The sequence below is a fragment of the Heptranchias perlo genome, chromosome 2 (genome assembly GCF_035084215.1).
Source record: "Heptranchias perlo isolate sHepPer1 chromosome 2, sHepPer1.hap1, whole genome shotgun sequence".
Classification (NCBI taxonomy): domain Eukaryota; kingdom Metazoa; phylum Chordata; class Chondrichthyes; order Hexanchiformes; family Hexanchidae; genus Heptranchias; species Heptranchias perlo.
The window spans coordinates 148,518,919-148,536,127 of record NC_090326.1 but is presented as its reverse complement, the minus strand read 5'-3'; the positions used below and the strand labels follow the sequence as shown (position 1 = coordinate 148,536,127).

General features: G+C 42.1%; 1 protein-coding gene across 2 annotated transcripts in view; it reads left to right on the top strand.

Annotated features, from left to right (window-relative positions):
* The window catches only part of ube3c (ubiquitin protein ligase E3C), a 199,220-nt gene that overhangs the window by 77,332 nt on the left and 104,679 nt on the right, over positions 1-17,209 (top strand). For both annotated transcript variants that reach the window (XM_068008212.1, XM_068008216.1), the window contains exons 12-13: positions 234-320; positions 12,255-12,415. In XM_068008212.1, coding sequence (XP_067864313.1) covers positions 234-320; positions 12,255-12,415 — 248 coding nt within the window. The remainder of the gene's footprint in view (positions 1-233; positions 321-12,254; positions 12,416-17,209) is intronic.

The following is a 17,209-nucleotide window of genomic DNA, read 5'->3' as shown; positions in this document are numbered from 1 at the left end:
TTCTCAAATTTTTATTTACCCCTTTCCTTTTTGATTCGTTGCAGTTTATGTTTTTGAGTATCCTACTTTACTGTTTTTGTTGCCAGAATGATGATTTGCACTAGTAAGTTATCATGTATAGCATAGGATCGAGTTTATTGTATGCTGGACAAAGATTTTTAAATTTAGAAATTGGATAAGAACTTTTTCTTCAAATTGCAGATGTTTCTTAAAATCTTTATTGTTTCTTTCAGACTTCTGTATAGTTTGGCTTTCAATGCAAGATTCCTGCGACATCTTTGGAATTTGATCACGTCTGTAACAACAAAAATGATCACAGGGTAAGAACATAGATATGCATGTCCAGCACTCTACATTGCTAAACATTTACTGTTACTAGTCATGCTGATAAGCACTTATGTTGTATAGGAAAAGGAGTAGGCCTTTCAGCCCCTCGAGCCTGTCCCACCTTTCAATTAGATCGTGGCTGATCTGTACCTCAACTGCATTTACCTGTCGTTGCTCCATACCCCTTAAATACCCTTACCTAACAAAAATCTATCCATCTCAGTTTTCAATTGACTTGACCTCAACAGCTTTTTGAGGGAGAGTTCCAGATTTCCACTATCCTTTGTGTGAAGTGCTTCCTGACATCACCCCCTGAACAGCCTAGCTCTAATTTTAAGGACCCTTGTTCTGGACTCCTCCACCAGAATTTTCTCTCTCTCTCTCTCTCTCCCTTTTAATCACCACACAAGATGACCATATATTTCTTTTAAAAATGGGATGAAGGGCTAATTTGTTGTCATAAATACCTATTTCCTTAAGTTTTTTTTAATTGCCTATTTTATTTGTTCTTGTGTAAATTTTATGGATTGTTTCTGTGTGAAGCTTCACCCAAAAGGAAAATCGTCCATTGACCCCTGTGACCAACTTCCTGATGTGCTCCCAGCAAGCAAAACTTCATGCTGGGAGTGTGAATACAGAAAATTTATTCTAATATTTCATGAGAGGAAATTTCACCTTTTTAAGGATTTACTTGTGCAAATATGCAGTGTACTGAGTTGACTTGTAGTTTATAAAAGAAAATGAATTTTACATTCCTTTTTATTTTATCCATTTTAGTCTGATTATATCTGCACTTCCCTACAATGTTGCACCTCTTAAAAGTTGAATGTCCTTTGTACATTTGCTGTTCTATTGCAACCACCTATCATAAAATCTGATGTCTAAATTTAGGGGAGCAATTGTACGACACAAAACCTGGCTGAGGTGCAACTTGTAGACTGGATAGCTGAGGTTTTTTGTGTAATTTTTTTAATGCGTTCACTGGATGTGGACGTTGCTGGCATTTATTGCCCATCCCTAGTTGCCCTGTACAACTGAGTTGCTCCCTTCAAAGGGCAGTTAAGAGTCATCTACATTGGTGTGGGACCAGTCAAATATAGGCCAGACCAGTTAAGAACGGCAAGTTTCCTTCCTTAAAAGATATTAGTGAACCAGTTGGATTTTTCTGACAATCTTCTCAGGTTCATGGTCACTTTTACTGATACTAAAACTGAATTCAAATTCTAAATTTGCATTGGTGGGATTTGAACTCTCATTCTCTGGATTATTAGTCTAGGCCTATGGGTTACTAGTCCAATAACATAACCTCTACGCTACCATATCCGTAAATTTGGCCTTTAGGTTTAAGTGTAAAATAAAGTGAAGCCTGATGATCAGGCAAACGTCACTGAAGTGATTTATAGTTTGATTGGAATTAACTTTAATATCACAAATGTCTGTGTATTTCATGTAATCTGATCACAAGTACATCTAAATTTACGTTGAGTTTGGTGTTTTTCAGGTTTCCTGCTTTGAGCAATCAATATCATTAGAGTCAGGTTGATCATAGTGCCGGATGTAGTATTGTGTGGATTCTTGCAACCTATATGGCCTTGGATACAGCCCATGTTTCGTAGCAACCAAAGTTGCTTTGGCACGCTAACTATCCATATCCATGTCTCGGGGCTGCTAATTACTACATCAAGTTGATAGTGTGTTATCATATTGTTTGTGCTGCCTTTGTGGTCTGATTATTGGTAGTAGCCAGCCATGGAGCATGTTGTGCAGCTTGGGACTAAGTGTCTCAGCAATTTTTTGCAATGTACGGTGTAAAGAATGAAAAAACCTGCATTTGCAAACCACCTTTCATGTCCTCTGAATGTCCCACATTACATTTATGTGGAAGCTCCACCATTGATGATGTCAAGGTGAAGGTGCCAGAGCTCTGTACCCCCTGAAGAAAGAATTCAGAAATCTCTAAGTATGTGCCCAGACTTAACTTAAAAATGAGAATTCCAGCTTACTAAGTGCATGGAATTAGGTTCATCCACCAGCAAGTGGCATGCATTAGCAATGCTGTTCAGTGCTCAGGTGAAGAGAATTTTGGTTTAGGAGGCAAGAGAGGTTTCAGCTTTCTTAAGCCATAAAGAGAGCTCCCTTAGACAATAGGTCCAAATACTATTACTCTGGGTCAAAAACCTACTGTTAGAACATTCAAGACCCAAAGGTCTTAGTGGGTTTTTATTCATGAGATGAAGTTGAGGAAATTATTTCCAGGAGACTGACTAGAGGTTATAGACGACAACAACTTGCATTTATGTAGCGCCTTTAAAGAAGTAAAACATCCCAAGGCGTTATAACAGGAGCGTTATCAAACAAAAGTTTGACACTGAGCTACATGAAGATATATTAGGACAGAAGAGATACGTTTCAAGGAGCTTCTTAAAGGAGGAGAGCGAGGTAGATGGCCAGAAAGGTTTTGGAAGGGAATTCCAGAACTTAAGGCCTGGGCAGCTGAAAGCACAGCCATCAATGGTGCAGCGATGGAAATCAGGGATGTGCAAGAGGCCAGAATTGGAGGAGCACAGAGATCTTGAAGGTTAAAGATAGGGAGGGCTGAGGTCATGGAGAGATCTGTACTTCTATACAGGAATAAGAATTTATTATTAAAGCTGTTTGAGATGATATGAAAGGCAGTAATCTATATACTCCTCTTTGATGTCAACATCCAGAATATTCACAAAGCATTTGTGGTGGCGAATCTTTCTTCAACCCACAGCACCTTCACATTTAACCCTGCTTAAACAATTGACCTATTCACATTACATCTGGTCCGACCGTACCATTATGGCTTGTTCCAGTGCAGAAACTCTACAAACTTGGCAATGGTATAGCCACAGTCTTAGTACATCATTGGTGTGTGTACAGAAGATCGTCTGCACAGGGGTGAGGTCTTTGAATCAGCCAGATTGTTTGTTGGAATCCAGTTTTAGCCTAGCCACCTGCAGCACAGTGACTCAAAGGTTGCTGCCTGCCATACAGTACCTCACTCAAATTGACATTCTGCATGTGTTTGCTTAGTCATTTAAAGTGGGCAGAGTATTCAGTACTGGAGGTCATTACAGCTGTGCCTGATCCCATCCGCTAGCAATCAGGTGCAGGAAGCTGGGGACACAGAAATCAATTTTAGCATCTATTATTTAATTAGTAACAACATTAGATCTTCCAGCTCAGCAAAAACAAGAGATAGAGCCTAGGCCTTACCTGGTGGCTTCATAGCACACTAGGTGGTTGATTTATCTGCAAAGCCATGGAAATTAGTTTAATTGTGACATTTTTTAATGACGCAACACTTAGCCAGTTCATTATGTTTGAAAATATGACCGGTCAAAATGTCTGGTTTTGGCTACCATCACTGGATGATTGAAGAAAACAGTCAGTACTGACAGTTGTTTCTTTACTTCTGAATTGTGACGATGGCATTTTTTCACAGTGCAAATATATCTCTGCTATTTCCTCGTTGACTCAAAAGAGCTTAGTCTTCCTAAACTGGTTAACTATTTCTGTCACACTGAGTTCCTGAGGTAGTGGAGTAATGCCACTGGCCAGATTTGTGAGTTTCTGTTAATCATACTTAAAAGGATTGCTCATCACCTCGACAGTAGTTCCCATTTTTCTAACTGATAATATCCTGTAATTTTTTTTCCCCCAGGTTTTTATGTGATGAGAACGTGTTAATTTCATAAAAGACCATACATTGTTTTTGTCCCAGTGACTTTTTTTAGACTGAAGAATCGATCATCCATTAACCAACATTTTACCAATTTTGACTCCTCCGCTTGACTTGCTATTGCAGCTCATGGTCTGAGTGCTGTGCTGATCTCTGTTTATTTGTACACATCAGAAGTTTGAGAGGGCAATTATGCTGTGAATGCAGTACAGTGAATAGCTATTATAGAATCATAGAATGGTTACGGCACAGGAGGAGGAGGCCATTCGGCCCATCAAACCTGCGCCGGCTCTCTGCAAGAGCAGCCCAGCTAGTCCCACTCCTCCGCTCTTTCCCTGAGGAACACCACTGCGTACCTTCCACCATTCTGAAAAACAGCCGTTCACCACTACCTTCTGTTTGCTATAACTCTCTCAAGGGCAATTGGGGATGGGCAATAAATGCCGGCCTCGCCAGCGACGCCCACATTCCATGAACGAATAAAAAAAAACTTAGCCAATTTCGTATCCATGTTGCTGTTGCCACTTTTATTCCGTAGGCCTCAATTTTATTGACAAGCCTATTATGTGGCACTTTATCAAACGCCTTTTGGAAGTCCATATACATAACATCAACCGCATTGCCCTCATCAACCCTCTCTATTACCTCATCAAAAAACTCAATCAAGTTAATCAAACACGATTTGCCTTTAACAAATCCATGTTGGCTTTCCCATATTAATCCACACTTGTCCAAGTGACAAGTAATTTTGTGGCGGATTATTGTTTTTAAAAGCTTCCTCCTCACCGAGGTTAAATCAATGCATGTCAGTCAGGTATTCAGTGGGTGTAATTGATATAGTGGTGTGTGAGGCAAAAATTCTTCACGTTGCAAATTTTGTTTTGTGCTTTTACTATTTATTGCCTTTGTTGTCATCACAAACTCCAGAAGCATAGCTGTTCGTGGTGATTGTTGGAAATTTGTCCACCGTGTGGTGATGCAGGATTTCCCTGCACAGGTCACTTTGCTCATACAATACAAATTCAAACATTATACCCTTTACTTAGCTTTCACTAGGATAGCTACTAAGGTGCATCTGTGTAACTCTTATTGACCTTTGCATTAAAGTATTCAACGCCATTCCAAACATGATCTAAACTGAAATTTATAACTCATCACTACCATACTTATGAAATGCAACAGTTCCAGGAGCCAGAACGGCAGTGAGACAACACTCTTTTCAGATTTTAGGTCTGGGCTTAAATCCATCTGAGACTGATGGGACAGAAACCTTTTACGTTCTCACCGTATTAAAAACCTGGGAGAAAAAGAGTGATTCTCTCAAGATCTACAGGAGCGGAATCATTGGTAACCATTTTAGGAATTCTTATTAAATCATCCACTCATTAACTTGGCACACTCCCAGATTACCACATCTACTCTTAATGGGAAATCTGCCCTATTAATTAACATGTAATTTTATTCATTAAAAAATTCTCTTGTTAACTGTTCTGAATCATATGACATTGTGCATAAATTTAGCTTGTAATCATTGGATTCTTTTTTATTGCTGTATATTCTACGAAAGTAGAAATTTTTGCCATATCTTACCCTGTATGCTCCAGTGCCCCCTGGCAAAAAAGGGAAGCTTATGTCAAACACCAAGAGTTCAGTATTTCAGAAAGCCCAGAGGAGCATAGAAAGTGCAGGGGTAAAATGAAAGAAAATTATGAAAGCAAAGAGATGGCATGAAAAAAATACTAGCAAGTAAGACTAAGGAAAACCCAAACATGTTCTATAAATACGTAGAGCAAGAGGATAACCAAGGAAAGAGTAGGGCCAATTAGAGACCAAAAAGGTAACTTATGTGTGGAGGCGGAATATGTGGGTATGGTTCTTAATGACTACTTTGCGTCTGTCTTCACAAAAGAGGGGACGATGCAGACATTGTAGTTAAGGAGGAGGAGTGTGAAATATTGGATGGGATAAATATAGTGAGAGAGGAAGTATTACGGGGATTAGCATCTTTGAAAGTAGATAAATTGCCAGGCCCAGATGAAATGTCTCCCAAGCTGTTGAGAAGCAAGGGAGGAAATAGCAGAGGCTCTGACCATCATTTTCCAATCCTCCCTGGCTACAGGCGTGGTGCCAGAGGATTAGAGGACTGCTAACGTTGTATCTTTGTTTAAAAAGGGAGAAAGAGATAGACTGAGTAATTATAGGACAGTCGTTCTAACCTCGATGGTGGGCAAATTATTGAAATCAATTTTTTTTTTATTCGTTCATGGGATGTGAGCATCACTGGCAAGGCCAGCATTTATTGCCCTTGAGAAGGTGGTGGTGAGCTGCCTTCTTGAATCAGTGCAGTCCGTGTGGTGAAGGTTCTCCCACAGTGCTGTTAGGTAGGGAGTTCCAAGATTTTGACCCAGCGACGATGAAGGAACGGCGATATATTTTCAAGTCGGGATAGTGTATGACTTGGAGGGGAACGTGCAAGTGATGGTGTTCCCATGCTCCTGCTGCCCTTGTCCTTCTAGGTGGTAGAGGTCACTGGTTTGGGAGGTGCTGTCGAAGAAGCCTTAGCGAGTTGCTGCAGTGCATCCTGTAGATGGTACACACTGCAGCCACAGTGCGCCGGTGGTGAAGGGAGTGAATGTTTAGGGTGGTGGATGAGGTACCAATCAAGCGGGCTGCTTTGTGCTGAATGGTGTTGAGCTTCTTGAGTGTTGTTGGAGCTGCACTCATCCAGGCAAGTGAAGAGTATTCCATCACACTCCTGACTTGTGCCCTGTAGATGATGGAAAGACTTTGGGGAGTCAGGAGGTGGGTCACTCGCCGCAGAATCCTCAGCCTTTGACCTGCTCTTGTAACCACAGTATTTATGTGGTTGGTCCAGTTAAGTTTCTGGTCATTGGTGATCCCCAGGATGTTGATGGTGGGGGACTCGGCGATGGTAATGCTGTTGAATGTCAAGGGGAGGTGGTTAGATTGTGGGAGATGATCATTGCCTGGCACTTGTCTGGTACGGATGTTACTTGCCACTGAACAGTCCAAGCCTGGATGTTGTCCAGGTCTTGCTGCACGCGGGCACAGATTGCTTCATTATCTGAGGGGTTGCAAATGGAACTGAACACTGTGCAATCATCAGCGAACATCCCCTTTTCTGACCTTTTGATGAAGCAGCTGAAGATGGTTGGGCCAAGGACACTGACCTGAGGAACTCCTGGGGCTGAGATGAATAGCCTCCAACAACCACTACCACCTTCCTTTGTGCTAGGTATGACTTTAGCCACAGGAGAGTTTTCCCCCTGATTCCCATTGACTTTAATTTTACTAGTGCTCCTTGGTGCCACACTTGGTCAAATGCTGCCTTGATGTCAAGGGCAGTCACTCTCACCTCAGCTCTTTTGTCCACGTTTGGACCAAGGCTGTAATGAGGTGTGGAGCCGAGTGGTCCTGGCGGAACCCAAACTGAGCATTGGTGAGTAAGTGCCGCTTGATAGCACAGTCGACGACACCTTCCATCACTTTGATGATGATTGAGAGTAGACTGGGGCGGTAATTGGCCGGATTGGATTTATGCTGCTTTTTGTGGACAGGACATACCTGGGCTATTTTCCACATTGTCTGGTAAATGCCAGTGTTGTAGCTGTACTGGAACAGTTTGGCTAGAGGCACGGCTAGTTCTGGAACACAAGTCTTCAGCACTACAGCCGGGATGTTGTCAGGGACCATAGCCGTTGTTGTATCCAGTGCACTCAGCCGTTACTTGATATCATGTGGAGTGAATCGAATAGACTGAAAACTGGCTTCTGTGATGAGGATATGGGAGGAGGCCAAGATGGATCATCCACTCTGCACTTCTGGCTGAAGATGGTTGCAAACGCTTCAGCCTTGTCTTTTGCACACACGTGCTGGACTCTGCCATCATTGAGGATGGGGATGTTCACAGAGCCTCCTCCTCCCGTTAGTTGTTTAATTGTCCACCACCATTCACGACTGGATGTCGTAGGACTGCAGAGCTTTGATCTGATCCGTTGGTTGTGGAATCGCTTAGCTCTGTCTATAGCATGTTGCTTCCGCTGTTTAGCATGCATGTATTCCTGTGTTGTAGCTTCACCAGGTTGGTACGTCTGGTGCTGCTCCTGGCATGCTCTTCTACACTCCTCATTGAACCAGGGTTGATCCCCTGGCTTGTTGGTAATGGTAGAGTAAGGAAAATGCTAGACCATGAGGTTACAGATTGTGCTGGAATACAAATCTGCTGCTGATGGCCCACAGCGCCTCATGGATGCCCAGTTTTGAGCTGTTAGATCTTTTCTGGATGTATGCCATTTTGCACGGTGGTAGTGCCACACAACACGTTGGATGGTGTCCTCATTGTGAAGACAGGATTTCGTCTCCACAAGGACTGTGTGGTGGTCATTCCTACCAACACTGTCATGGACACATGCATCTGTAACAGGTAGATTGATGAGGACGCGGTCAAGTAGGTTTTTTCCCCTCGTGTTGGTTCAATTCTGAGGGACAGCATAAATCGTCATTTCGAAAGGCACAGAGTAATCAAGAACAGTCCGCATGGATTTGTTAAGGGAAGGTCATATTTGACTAACTTGATTGAATTTTTTGAGGTGGTAACAAGGTGGGTCAATAAGGGTAATGTGTTTGATGCAGTGTACATGGATTTTAGCAAGGCTTTTGACAAGGTCCCACGTGGCAGACTGTTCAAAAAAAGTAAAAGCTCATGGGATCCAAAATTGGCTGAGTGGCAGGAAGCAAAGGGTAATGGTTGACTGGTGTTTCCGCAAGGCTCAGTACTAGGTCCCTTTGCTTCTTGTGATTATATATTAATGATTTGGACTTGAATGTGGGGGGCTTGATCAAGAAGTTTGCAGATGATACAAAAATTGGCCGTGTAGTTGATAGTGAGGAGGAAAGCTGTAGAATGCAGGAAGATATCAATGGACTGGTCAGGTGGGCAGAAAAGTGGCAAATGGAATTCAATCCAGAGAAGTGTGAGGTAATGCATTTGGGGAGGGCAAACAAGGTAGGGGAATACACAATAAATGGGACGATGAGAAGAACAAAGGGGCCTTGGAGTGCATTTCCACAGATCCCTGAAGGTAGTAGGACAGTTAGATAAGATGGTTGAAAAGGCATACGGGATACTTTCCTTTATTAGCCAAGGCGCAGAATATAAGAGCAAGGGGGTTATGCTAGAACTGTATAAAACTTTGGTTATGCCACAGCTTGAGTACTGCGTACAGTTCTGGTTACCACATTACAGGAAAGATGTGATTGTAGTAGAGAGGGTACAGAGGAGATTTACGAGGATGTTGCCAGGGCTGGAGAATTTTAGCTCTGAGAAAAGATTGGATAGGCTGGGGTTGTTTTCTTTAGAACAAAGGAGGCTGAGGGGAGATTTAATTGAGGTATATAAAATTATGACTGGACTAGATGGAGTGGATTTCCCTTAGCAGAGGGATCAGTGACCAGCGGATGTAATTGGTAGAAGGATTAGAGGGGAGGTGAGGAGAAATGTTTTTCACCCAGAGGGCGTGGGGGTCTGGAACTTACTGCCATAAAGGGTGGTGGAGGCAGAAACCCGTAACGCATTTAAAAAGTACTTGGACGTGCACTTGAAGTGCCCTAACCTTTTGGGCTACGGACCAAGTGCTGGAAAGTGGGATTAAGCTGGATAGTTCGTTTTTGGCCAGCATGGACATGATGGGCCGAACGGCTTCCTTCTGTGCCGTAACTTTCTATGATTCTATGAAAGATAGTGTCAATAGCCAGTTCTTCAGCTCTGTGCTTTTTAAAAAAAAAATGGGTCAGTTTATTTGAGGGGGCAAAAAAGTCGTTAGTTTTTTCAAGGGTTCCTTATACATAGGGTAATGATATAGCTATCGCTTATTTAATCCGAAGAGGAGTGGTCTTTAATTTATATAATATACCTGTAAATCCCTTTATGGGAACTTCATACTGGGAGCATTTGCTTAAGGGGCAGGTTTGAGTGAGCAATAATTCATTGCCTGTTCTGTGGTGTTTCCTTAGTCGAACAATTGGAACTATGGTGCTGGGAAAAACAAATCGAAGCCCAAGGAAAGGCTTCACCTTTATATAGTGTTTAGGAGAGGGAAAGGTCACATGGCATACCTATGATTATGCAAACCATCCTAAAGGAGGTTATCCCTTTTATTGATTTGCCCTCACCCCCCCAGCAATGTGATTTGGTACTATCACTTTATGGTGTGCGAAGGATTCGACCCGAAGGAAGTGTGTTTTATATGAAATGGAATGTTCCTACTAAGGAGGTTGTGCAGCATTCATTATTATTGCAGAATAGAATCTCAAAAGTTTTTGTTTTTTGGTAAAGCTGTCTAGTGTGGTACGTTTCATATGTTGCAGGGACTTGGGTTTGAAACTAACCCATGCTCAGGGCAGAAAGGTCTGCTGTTACTGTTGGCAGTCAGGGTCCTATGTGAAGTGAGTTTTAGCAGAGCCAATCCAGTTCCTAGTGGGCATAAACAAGTAGTGCAAAATTGGTATTAATTTGCTACTAGTTGACACAAAGTGATACATTTTGGTAGGAAGAACGAGGAGAGGCAATATAAACTAAAGGGTACGATTCTAAAAGGGGTGCAGGCACAGAGATCTGGGGTATATGTGCACAAATTGTTGAAGGTGGCAGGGCAGGTTGAGAAAGCATACAGGATCCTGGGCTTTATAATTAGAGGCATAGAGTACAAAAGCAAGGAGCCTATGATGAACCTTTATAAAACACTGGTTTAGCCACAACTGGAGTATTGTGTCCAGTTCTGGGCACCGCACTTTGGGAAGGATGTGAAGGCCTTAGAGAGGGTGCAGAAGAGATTTACTAGAATGGTTCCAGGGATGAGGGCCTTCAGTTTCATGGATAGACTGGAGAAGCTGGGGTTGTTCTCCTTGGAGCAAAGAAGGTTGAGAGGAGATTTGATAGAGGTATTCAAAATCATGAAGGGTCTAGACTGAGTAGATAGAGAGAAATTGTTCCCATTGGCGGAAGGGTCAAGAACCAGAGGGCATAGATTTAAGGTGATTTGCAAAAGAACCAAAGGTGACATGAGGAGAAACTTTTTTACACAGCAAGCGGTCACGATTTGCAATGCACTGCCTGAGGGGGTGGTGGACGCAGGTTCAATCGTGGCCTTCAAAAGGGAATTGGATAACTACTTGAAGGGAAAAATTTGCAAGGCTATGGGGATAGGGTGGGGGAGTGGGACCAGCTGGATTGCTCTTGCTTGGAGCCAGTATGGACTTGATGGGTTGAATGGGCCTTCTTCCGTGCTGTAACCATTATATGATTCTAAATTTGACAGTCTCTTAGAACGGCCACAAGAATGGCTAGTGTGATTTTCAGAAAAATTCAGACTTTGTATAGTAGCCGTCGCTTGTCCGAGGTTGAGGTTATGGCCATGGCACATTGGTAGGGCAGAGTGAAAGGAATCTCATTCTGTAGCTGCTTACACCGTATCTGTCTTTGGATTACTTAGTACTGTCAAAAAGTTCAAAGTCCTTTTTTAAAAATGTTATTTTCAGGATATGGCAGATGTTGGGAAGGTCACATTTATTGCTCATTTCTAGTTACCATAATTATTTTTACAACTGAGTGGCTTACCAGGCCATGTAATGTAGGCCAGATTAGGTAGGGGTGGTGGACTCCCCTGAAGGATATTAGTGAACCAGTTTGGTCTTAATCATTTTTTGGTGCTAGATTTATTGAATTAAATTTCACAACTTCCCATGGTGGCATTTTAAACAAAACCGGAAAATGGTGTAAACACTCAGCGGGTAAGTTGCCATTTGTGGAGAGAACTGGTAATGTTTCAGATCTTTCATCAGAACTGATGGGATTTGTCCTCAAGATCACTGAGTTGCCAGCTTGATACCGTAATCTTTACCATACCTGCTAAAGACAATCACGTTTATCATCTGCTATCTTGATGAGCACGAAATTCACCTCCCATTTTTTTTAGTAGAAATTAAAGAAAATATTTTATTCTTACTGCAAATCAAAGAAAACTTTTTTATGCATACTCTGATCTGTATGTTTTTCTTTGGTTAAATTAAGGAAGATTTATTTCTCGACACCTCCTGCGTTATTTCATGTAGATTTGGATTGTTTTGTGTGTAGAATTCTGCAAAGTACTTGACATTTACTGAAATGGAACTATTAATCTTGTCTTTTTGTGCATCTAAGGTCTATGGTACCGTTGCTTCAACTGATCTCACGAGGATCTCCAATGTCACTTGAGGACTCCCATCGGATCATACCTCTCTTTTACCTCTTTAGCTCCCTCTTCAGCCATTCCCTTATTTCAATACATGACAATGAATTCTTTGGAGAACAAACTCAAGGAGGTAACCTGTACAATTGGAACATTGTTGCTTATATTACGTTTTTTGTGTTGGATCTCAACATGTTGGAGTATCCACTACTTCATTGTGCTAGAATGCTGTACTACATATATTTAGAAGTGCATTGTTGTTTTAGTTCTCAATGGATTTTTAGATTGAGATGCTACCTCAATTATCTCTGTCATTGCTGTTGGTATCAGAATTCTGGGGGTGTTTGATTTCTGTATCTTGTCCATGCATGTGTACGTTCCAGCAAGGTGCACTAGATTGTGATCAGGAGTGGGGACCCTGCCTGACTGTTTGCCTTTTCTTTCCTTTGTCTCCAGTCAGGAGACACTCAGGCCATTGTTTACCTCCCTGGTTAAGATCAGCTAACTCAATACAGACCAGGGATCGAACTTTGAACTGTCCTGTTCTGTATGGCGCAGTCCCACACTGCTGAGGGTTCTCTCAGGTTTTCTTTGATCTCCTTAGTATTCCTACTTATGCTAAACTATTAATCTTACCCCAGTTTTTCTCCATCTGCTCCTGAATATGGTTCCAAAAGAGCTAAAATCATTGTGCAAGCAGATATTCTCCATGTGTGAGTGTTGACATGCTATGCAATTATGAGCCATCACAGCCATGCTCAATTTGTCATTGCCTGATACTGCCACAACTGCACTTTTAAAAAGGGGTCACTGGATAGTGATCTGGAACAGTAAATTGGGTGTTTTCCCCCTTCCCTGGGCACTGAGGCTATTTTTTTCTGTCCTACTGCTGCAATGGTTGTGATCAGCTAAGTTAGCAAACATGATCAAACCTGGAACCTTACAGATCTATTTGACTTGGTTCCAGACCAAGTAAGCCATCATAAGAGCCTAGTAATCTTTAAATGCAGCTGTAAGGAGTTAACTACATAAGTATTTTTTAATTGTCTTAGAATAGGATCATAGAATCTTGCAGCACAGAAGGAGGCCTTTCAGCCCTTTGTGCCTGTGTCAGCTCTTTGAAAGAGTGTCCAATTTAGTCCCTTCAAAGATTTGTGAATATGCATCCCCAGGTCAGTCTGCTCTTGCACCCCCTCAAAATAGTACCATTTAGATTATACTGTCTCTCCATGTTGTTCCTCCCAAAGTGCATTACTTCACACTTATCCGCATTAAATTGCATCTGCCACGCGTCTGTCCATTTCACTAGTCTGTCTATGTCCTCTTGAAGTCTGCTACTAGCCTTACAAAACTTGACAATGTAGTAAATAGTATCATTCGCAAACTTCGAAATTGTACACTCTCTACTCAAGTCCAGGTCATTTATATACAACAAGACAAGCAATGGTCCTAATACAGATCCTTGGGGGACCCCCACTGCATACTTCTGTCCAGTCAGAAAAACATCCAGTCACCACTAGTCTCAGCCTTCTATCCCATAGCCAATTACGTACCCAAGTTACCACTGTCCCTTTAATCCCATGTTCTTCTATTTTCAGAATAAGTCTGTCATGTGGTACTTTGTCAAATGCCTTTTGAAAGTCCATATATACAACATCTATTATACTACCTTCATCAACCCTCTCTGATACTTCATCAAAGAACTTAATCAGGTTAGTCAGACACGATTTGCCTTTAACAAATCCATGCTGGCTGTCCCTTATTAACCCATGCATCTCCAAATGAGAATTAATTTTGTCCTTGACAATGGTCTCTAGAAGTTTTCTCACACTGACGTTAGACTAATTGGCCTGTAGTTAACAGGTTTATTCCTCTTTCCTTTTTTGAATAGGGGTGTAACATTTGCAGTCCTCCAGTCCTCTGGCATCACTCCCATATCCAAGGAGGATTGAAAGATTGTGGTCAGAGCTTCTGCTCCTTCTACCCTTGCTTCCCTCAGCAACCTAGGATGCATCCCATCTGGACCGGGTGACTTATTAACTTTGAGTGATGCCATTCTATTTAGCACCTCCTTTCTATCTATTTTTATCCTATCCAATATTGCTACTCCTCCTTCTACTGCGACATTAACCTTATCCTCTTTTGTGAAGACAGGCTCATTCAGTACCTCAGTCATGTCCTCTGCCTCCACTGTCACTAATCGGCCTCATCATTCCTTTAACTATCCTTTTAATTTTTATATGTTTATAAAGATTTTTGGGTTCCCTCTTATGTTACCTGCTAATCTTTTCTCATTCTCTCTTAGCCCTTCTTAAATCCTTTTTCAATTTCCCTGTGCACTCTCTATACTCTGCCAGGTTTTCTACTGTATTCTGTACCTGACATTTGTCACAAACCTCCCTTTTCTGCTTTATTTTAACCTCTATTTCCTTTGTCATCCAGGGAGCCCTAGCTTTGGATCCCTATCTTACCTCCTTATGGGAATATGCTTGGTTTGTATCCAAACTGTCTCCACCTTGAAGGCCTGCCACTGCTCATTCATTGTTTTCTTGGCCAATCTTTGTTCCCAGTCCCTTGTCAAATCACTGAAATTGGCTCTTTTCCAGTTGGGTATTTTCACCGTTGATTTTTCTTTGTGCCTTCCCATAACTACTTTAAACCTAATTATATTATGATCATCGTCACCCAGATGTTCTCCCACTGAAACACACTCCACTTGCCCTACTTCATTTCCCAGAACTAGATCCAGCACTACTTCCTTCCTCGTTGGGCTAGAAAACATACTGATTAAGAAAGTTTCCCCCATACACATTTTGGGAATCCTTCATCCTACTTGCCCATTACACTTTTTTTTTCCCCAGCCTACATTAGCAAAATTGAAGTCCCCTACAATTACTGCTCTATTAGTTTTACATTTTTCTGAAATTTGCCTACAGATTTGCTCCTCTATCTCCTCATTATTTGGGGGTCTTTAGTAAACAACCAGTAATGTAACAGCTCCTTTTCTGTTCCTTAACACTAACCAAGTAGATTCAGTCTTTGAACCCACTAGTATATCGTCTCTCTATAGAACTGTAATATTATCCTTGATCAATATTGCCACCTGCCCCTTCCTCCTTCTTTCCTTCCCTATCCCTCCTATGTACATTGTAGCCAGGAATGTTTAGTTCCCATTCCTATCCTTGTTTAAGCCAGGCCTCCATTGTTGCAACTATATCATAACCCCATGTGGCAACTTGTGCCAGCAGCTCATCAACCTTATTTGTAACACTCCTCACATTAACAGACATGCATTCCAACACCATGCTAGTCGGCTTTGCTTTTTTCCTCCATCTAATTCCTGCTCTCTCTACACTATTCTTTATTCTGTTACTGTTTGTCCCTGCTAATTTTCTATGCAGCTTGACTCACCTCTCTGCTACGTCTTGATTCCCCTCCCCCTGCCAAATTAGATTAAACCCTCCCCCACAGCACGAGTTAACTTCCCGTCAAGAATATTGGTCCCAGCCCTGTTCAGGTTCAACCCACCTGGCTTGTACAGGTCCCTCCTGCCCCCGAACTGGTCCTGATGCCCCAGGAATCTGAAGCCCTCCCTCTTGCACCATTTCTCCAGCCATTCACTTGCACTATGTTCCTGTTTCTGTACTCACTGGCACGTGGCACTGGGAGTAATCCAGAGATCACCACCATTTGAGGTCCTGTTCTTCAATTTTTTTCCTAGCTTCTGAAACACTTTCCGAAGGACCTTAACCTTTTTCCTTCCTATGTCATTTGTTCCAACATAGACCACGACTTCTGGCTGTTCCCCCTTCCCCTCGCAGAATGTTATGCGCCCGTTCAGTGATATCCTTAACCCTGACACCAGGGGAGCAACGCACCATTTGGGACTCACGTTTGTAGTTGCAAAAACAGCTGTCTATCCCTGACTATCGAATCCCTTATAACAACTGCATTTCTACATACTCTTGTGGCCCCCCTGTGCAGCTGAGTCTCCCACAGTGCTGTGGATTTGCTCCTGACTGCACTCCTCCCTGTCATCACCCTCATTGGTATTCAACATTGAATGTGAGTACCACACTCCCAGGGGATTCCTGCCTGTTCCTGTCTGGTGCTTACCCAGTTCCTCTCCGCCTGAACTCTCTGTAGTCTTCAATTTACGAAATAAAAGCTCAGTTATTGCTGTGAAGGAGATGACTTGGTTTTGTGAGGGTACTTTGGCTCTATAATGTGTGCATTAAAAATGTTCAGCTCTAGGTATAAGACGGTCTTCAGACTACAAGCCACAAAAGAGCTTCAGCTGACTTTATAAACTTGAATTAGAATGTTAAGCATTGAAGATAGAAATAATATTTAAGCTAATGATATATATCTGGAACCAGAGTTATTGCTGTATTGTGAAATATGTATTCTTCCAATAAACTACCAAAAGGGAGAGCGGAACTATTGCATTTGGTTGGTATGAATAATTTTGCACTTGGTGTACATTTTTATGGTAGTCTGCATCCTTGTACACCAGTAGAATTTTTCATTCATTTAAAAGACAGTAGAATTTTCTATGGTTCAATCAAAATGTACTTTGTTCCTGGTCTGATTTCTGATCTGTGTTGTTAGTTGATCCCAGCTGAGGTGGAGGTAGGAACACTTCGATTGGACTCAGCACCCCTGGGTCAGGGAGAGGGTAATCTGCTTGGGCTCTCATTATTAATTGCCATCAGTGGCCCAGATTGGAAGTGTGCTTTTGTAAGCATGTTAGGGGAGAACAGGGCTGAGCTCGGATTTAATGCTCACTTGTCAAACAGCCTGCGAACACTCGTTGTTTAGGCTAGCATGTGAAGAATGGCTAGCTGAGATAAGGCAAGTGCTTGGTGTCTGTGAACTGTATGCTTACAAAGAGTTGATGCCTTCACATGAGGGGAGAAAATTGGTG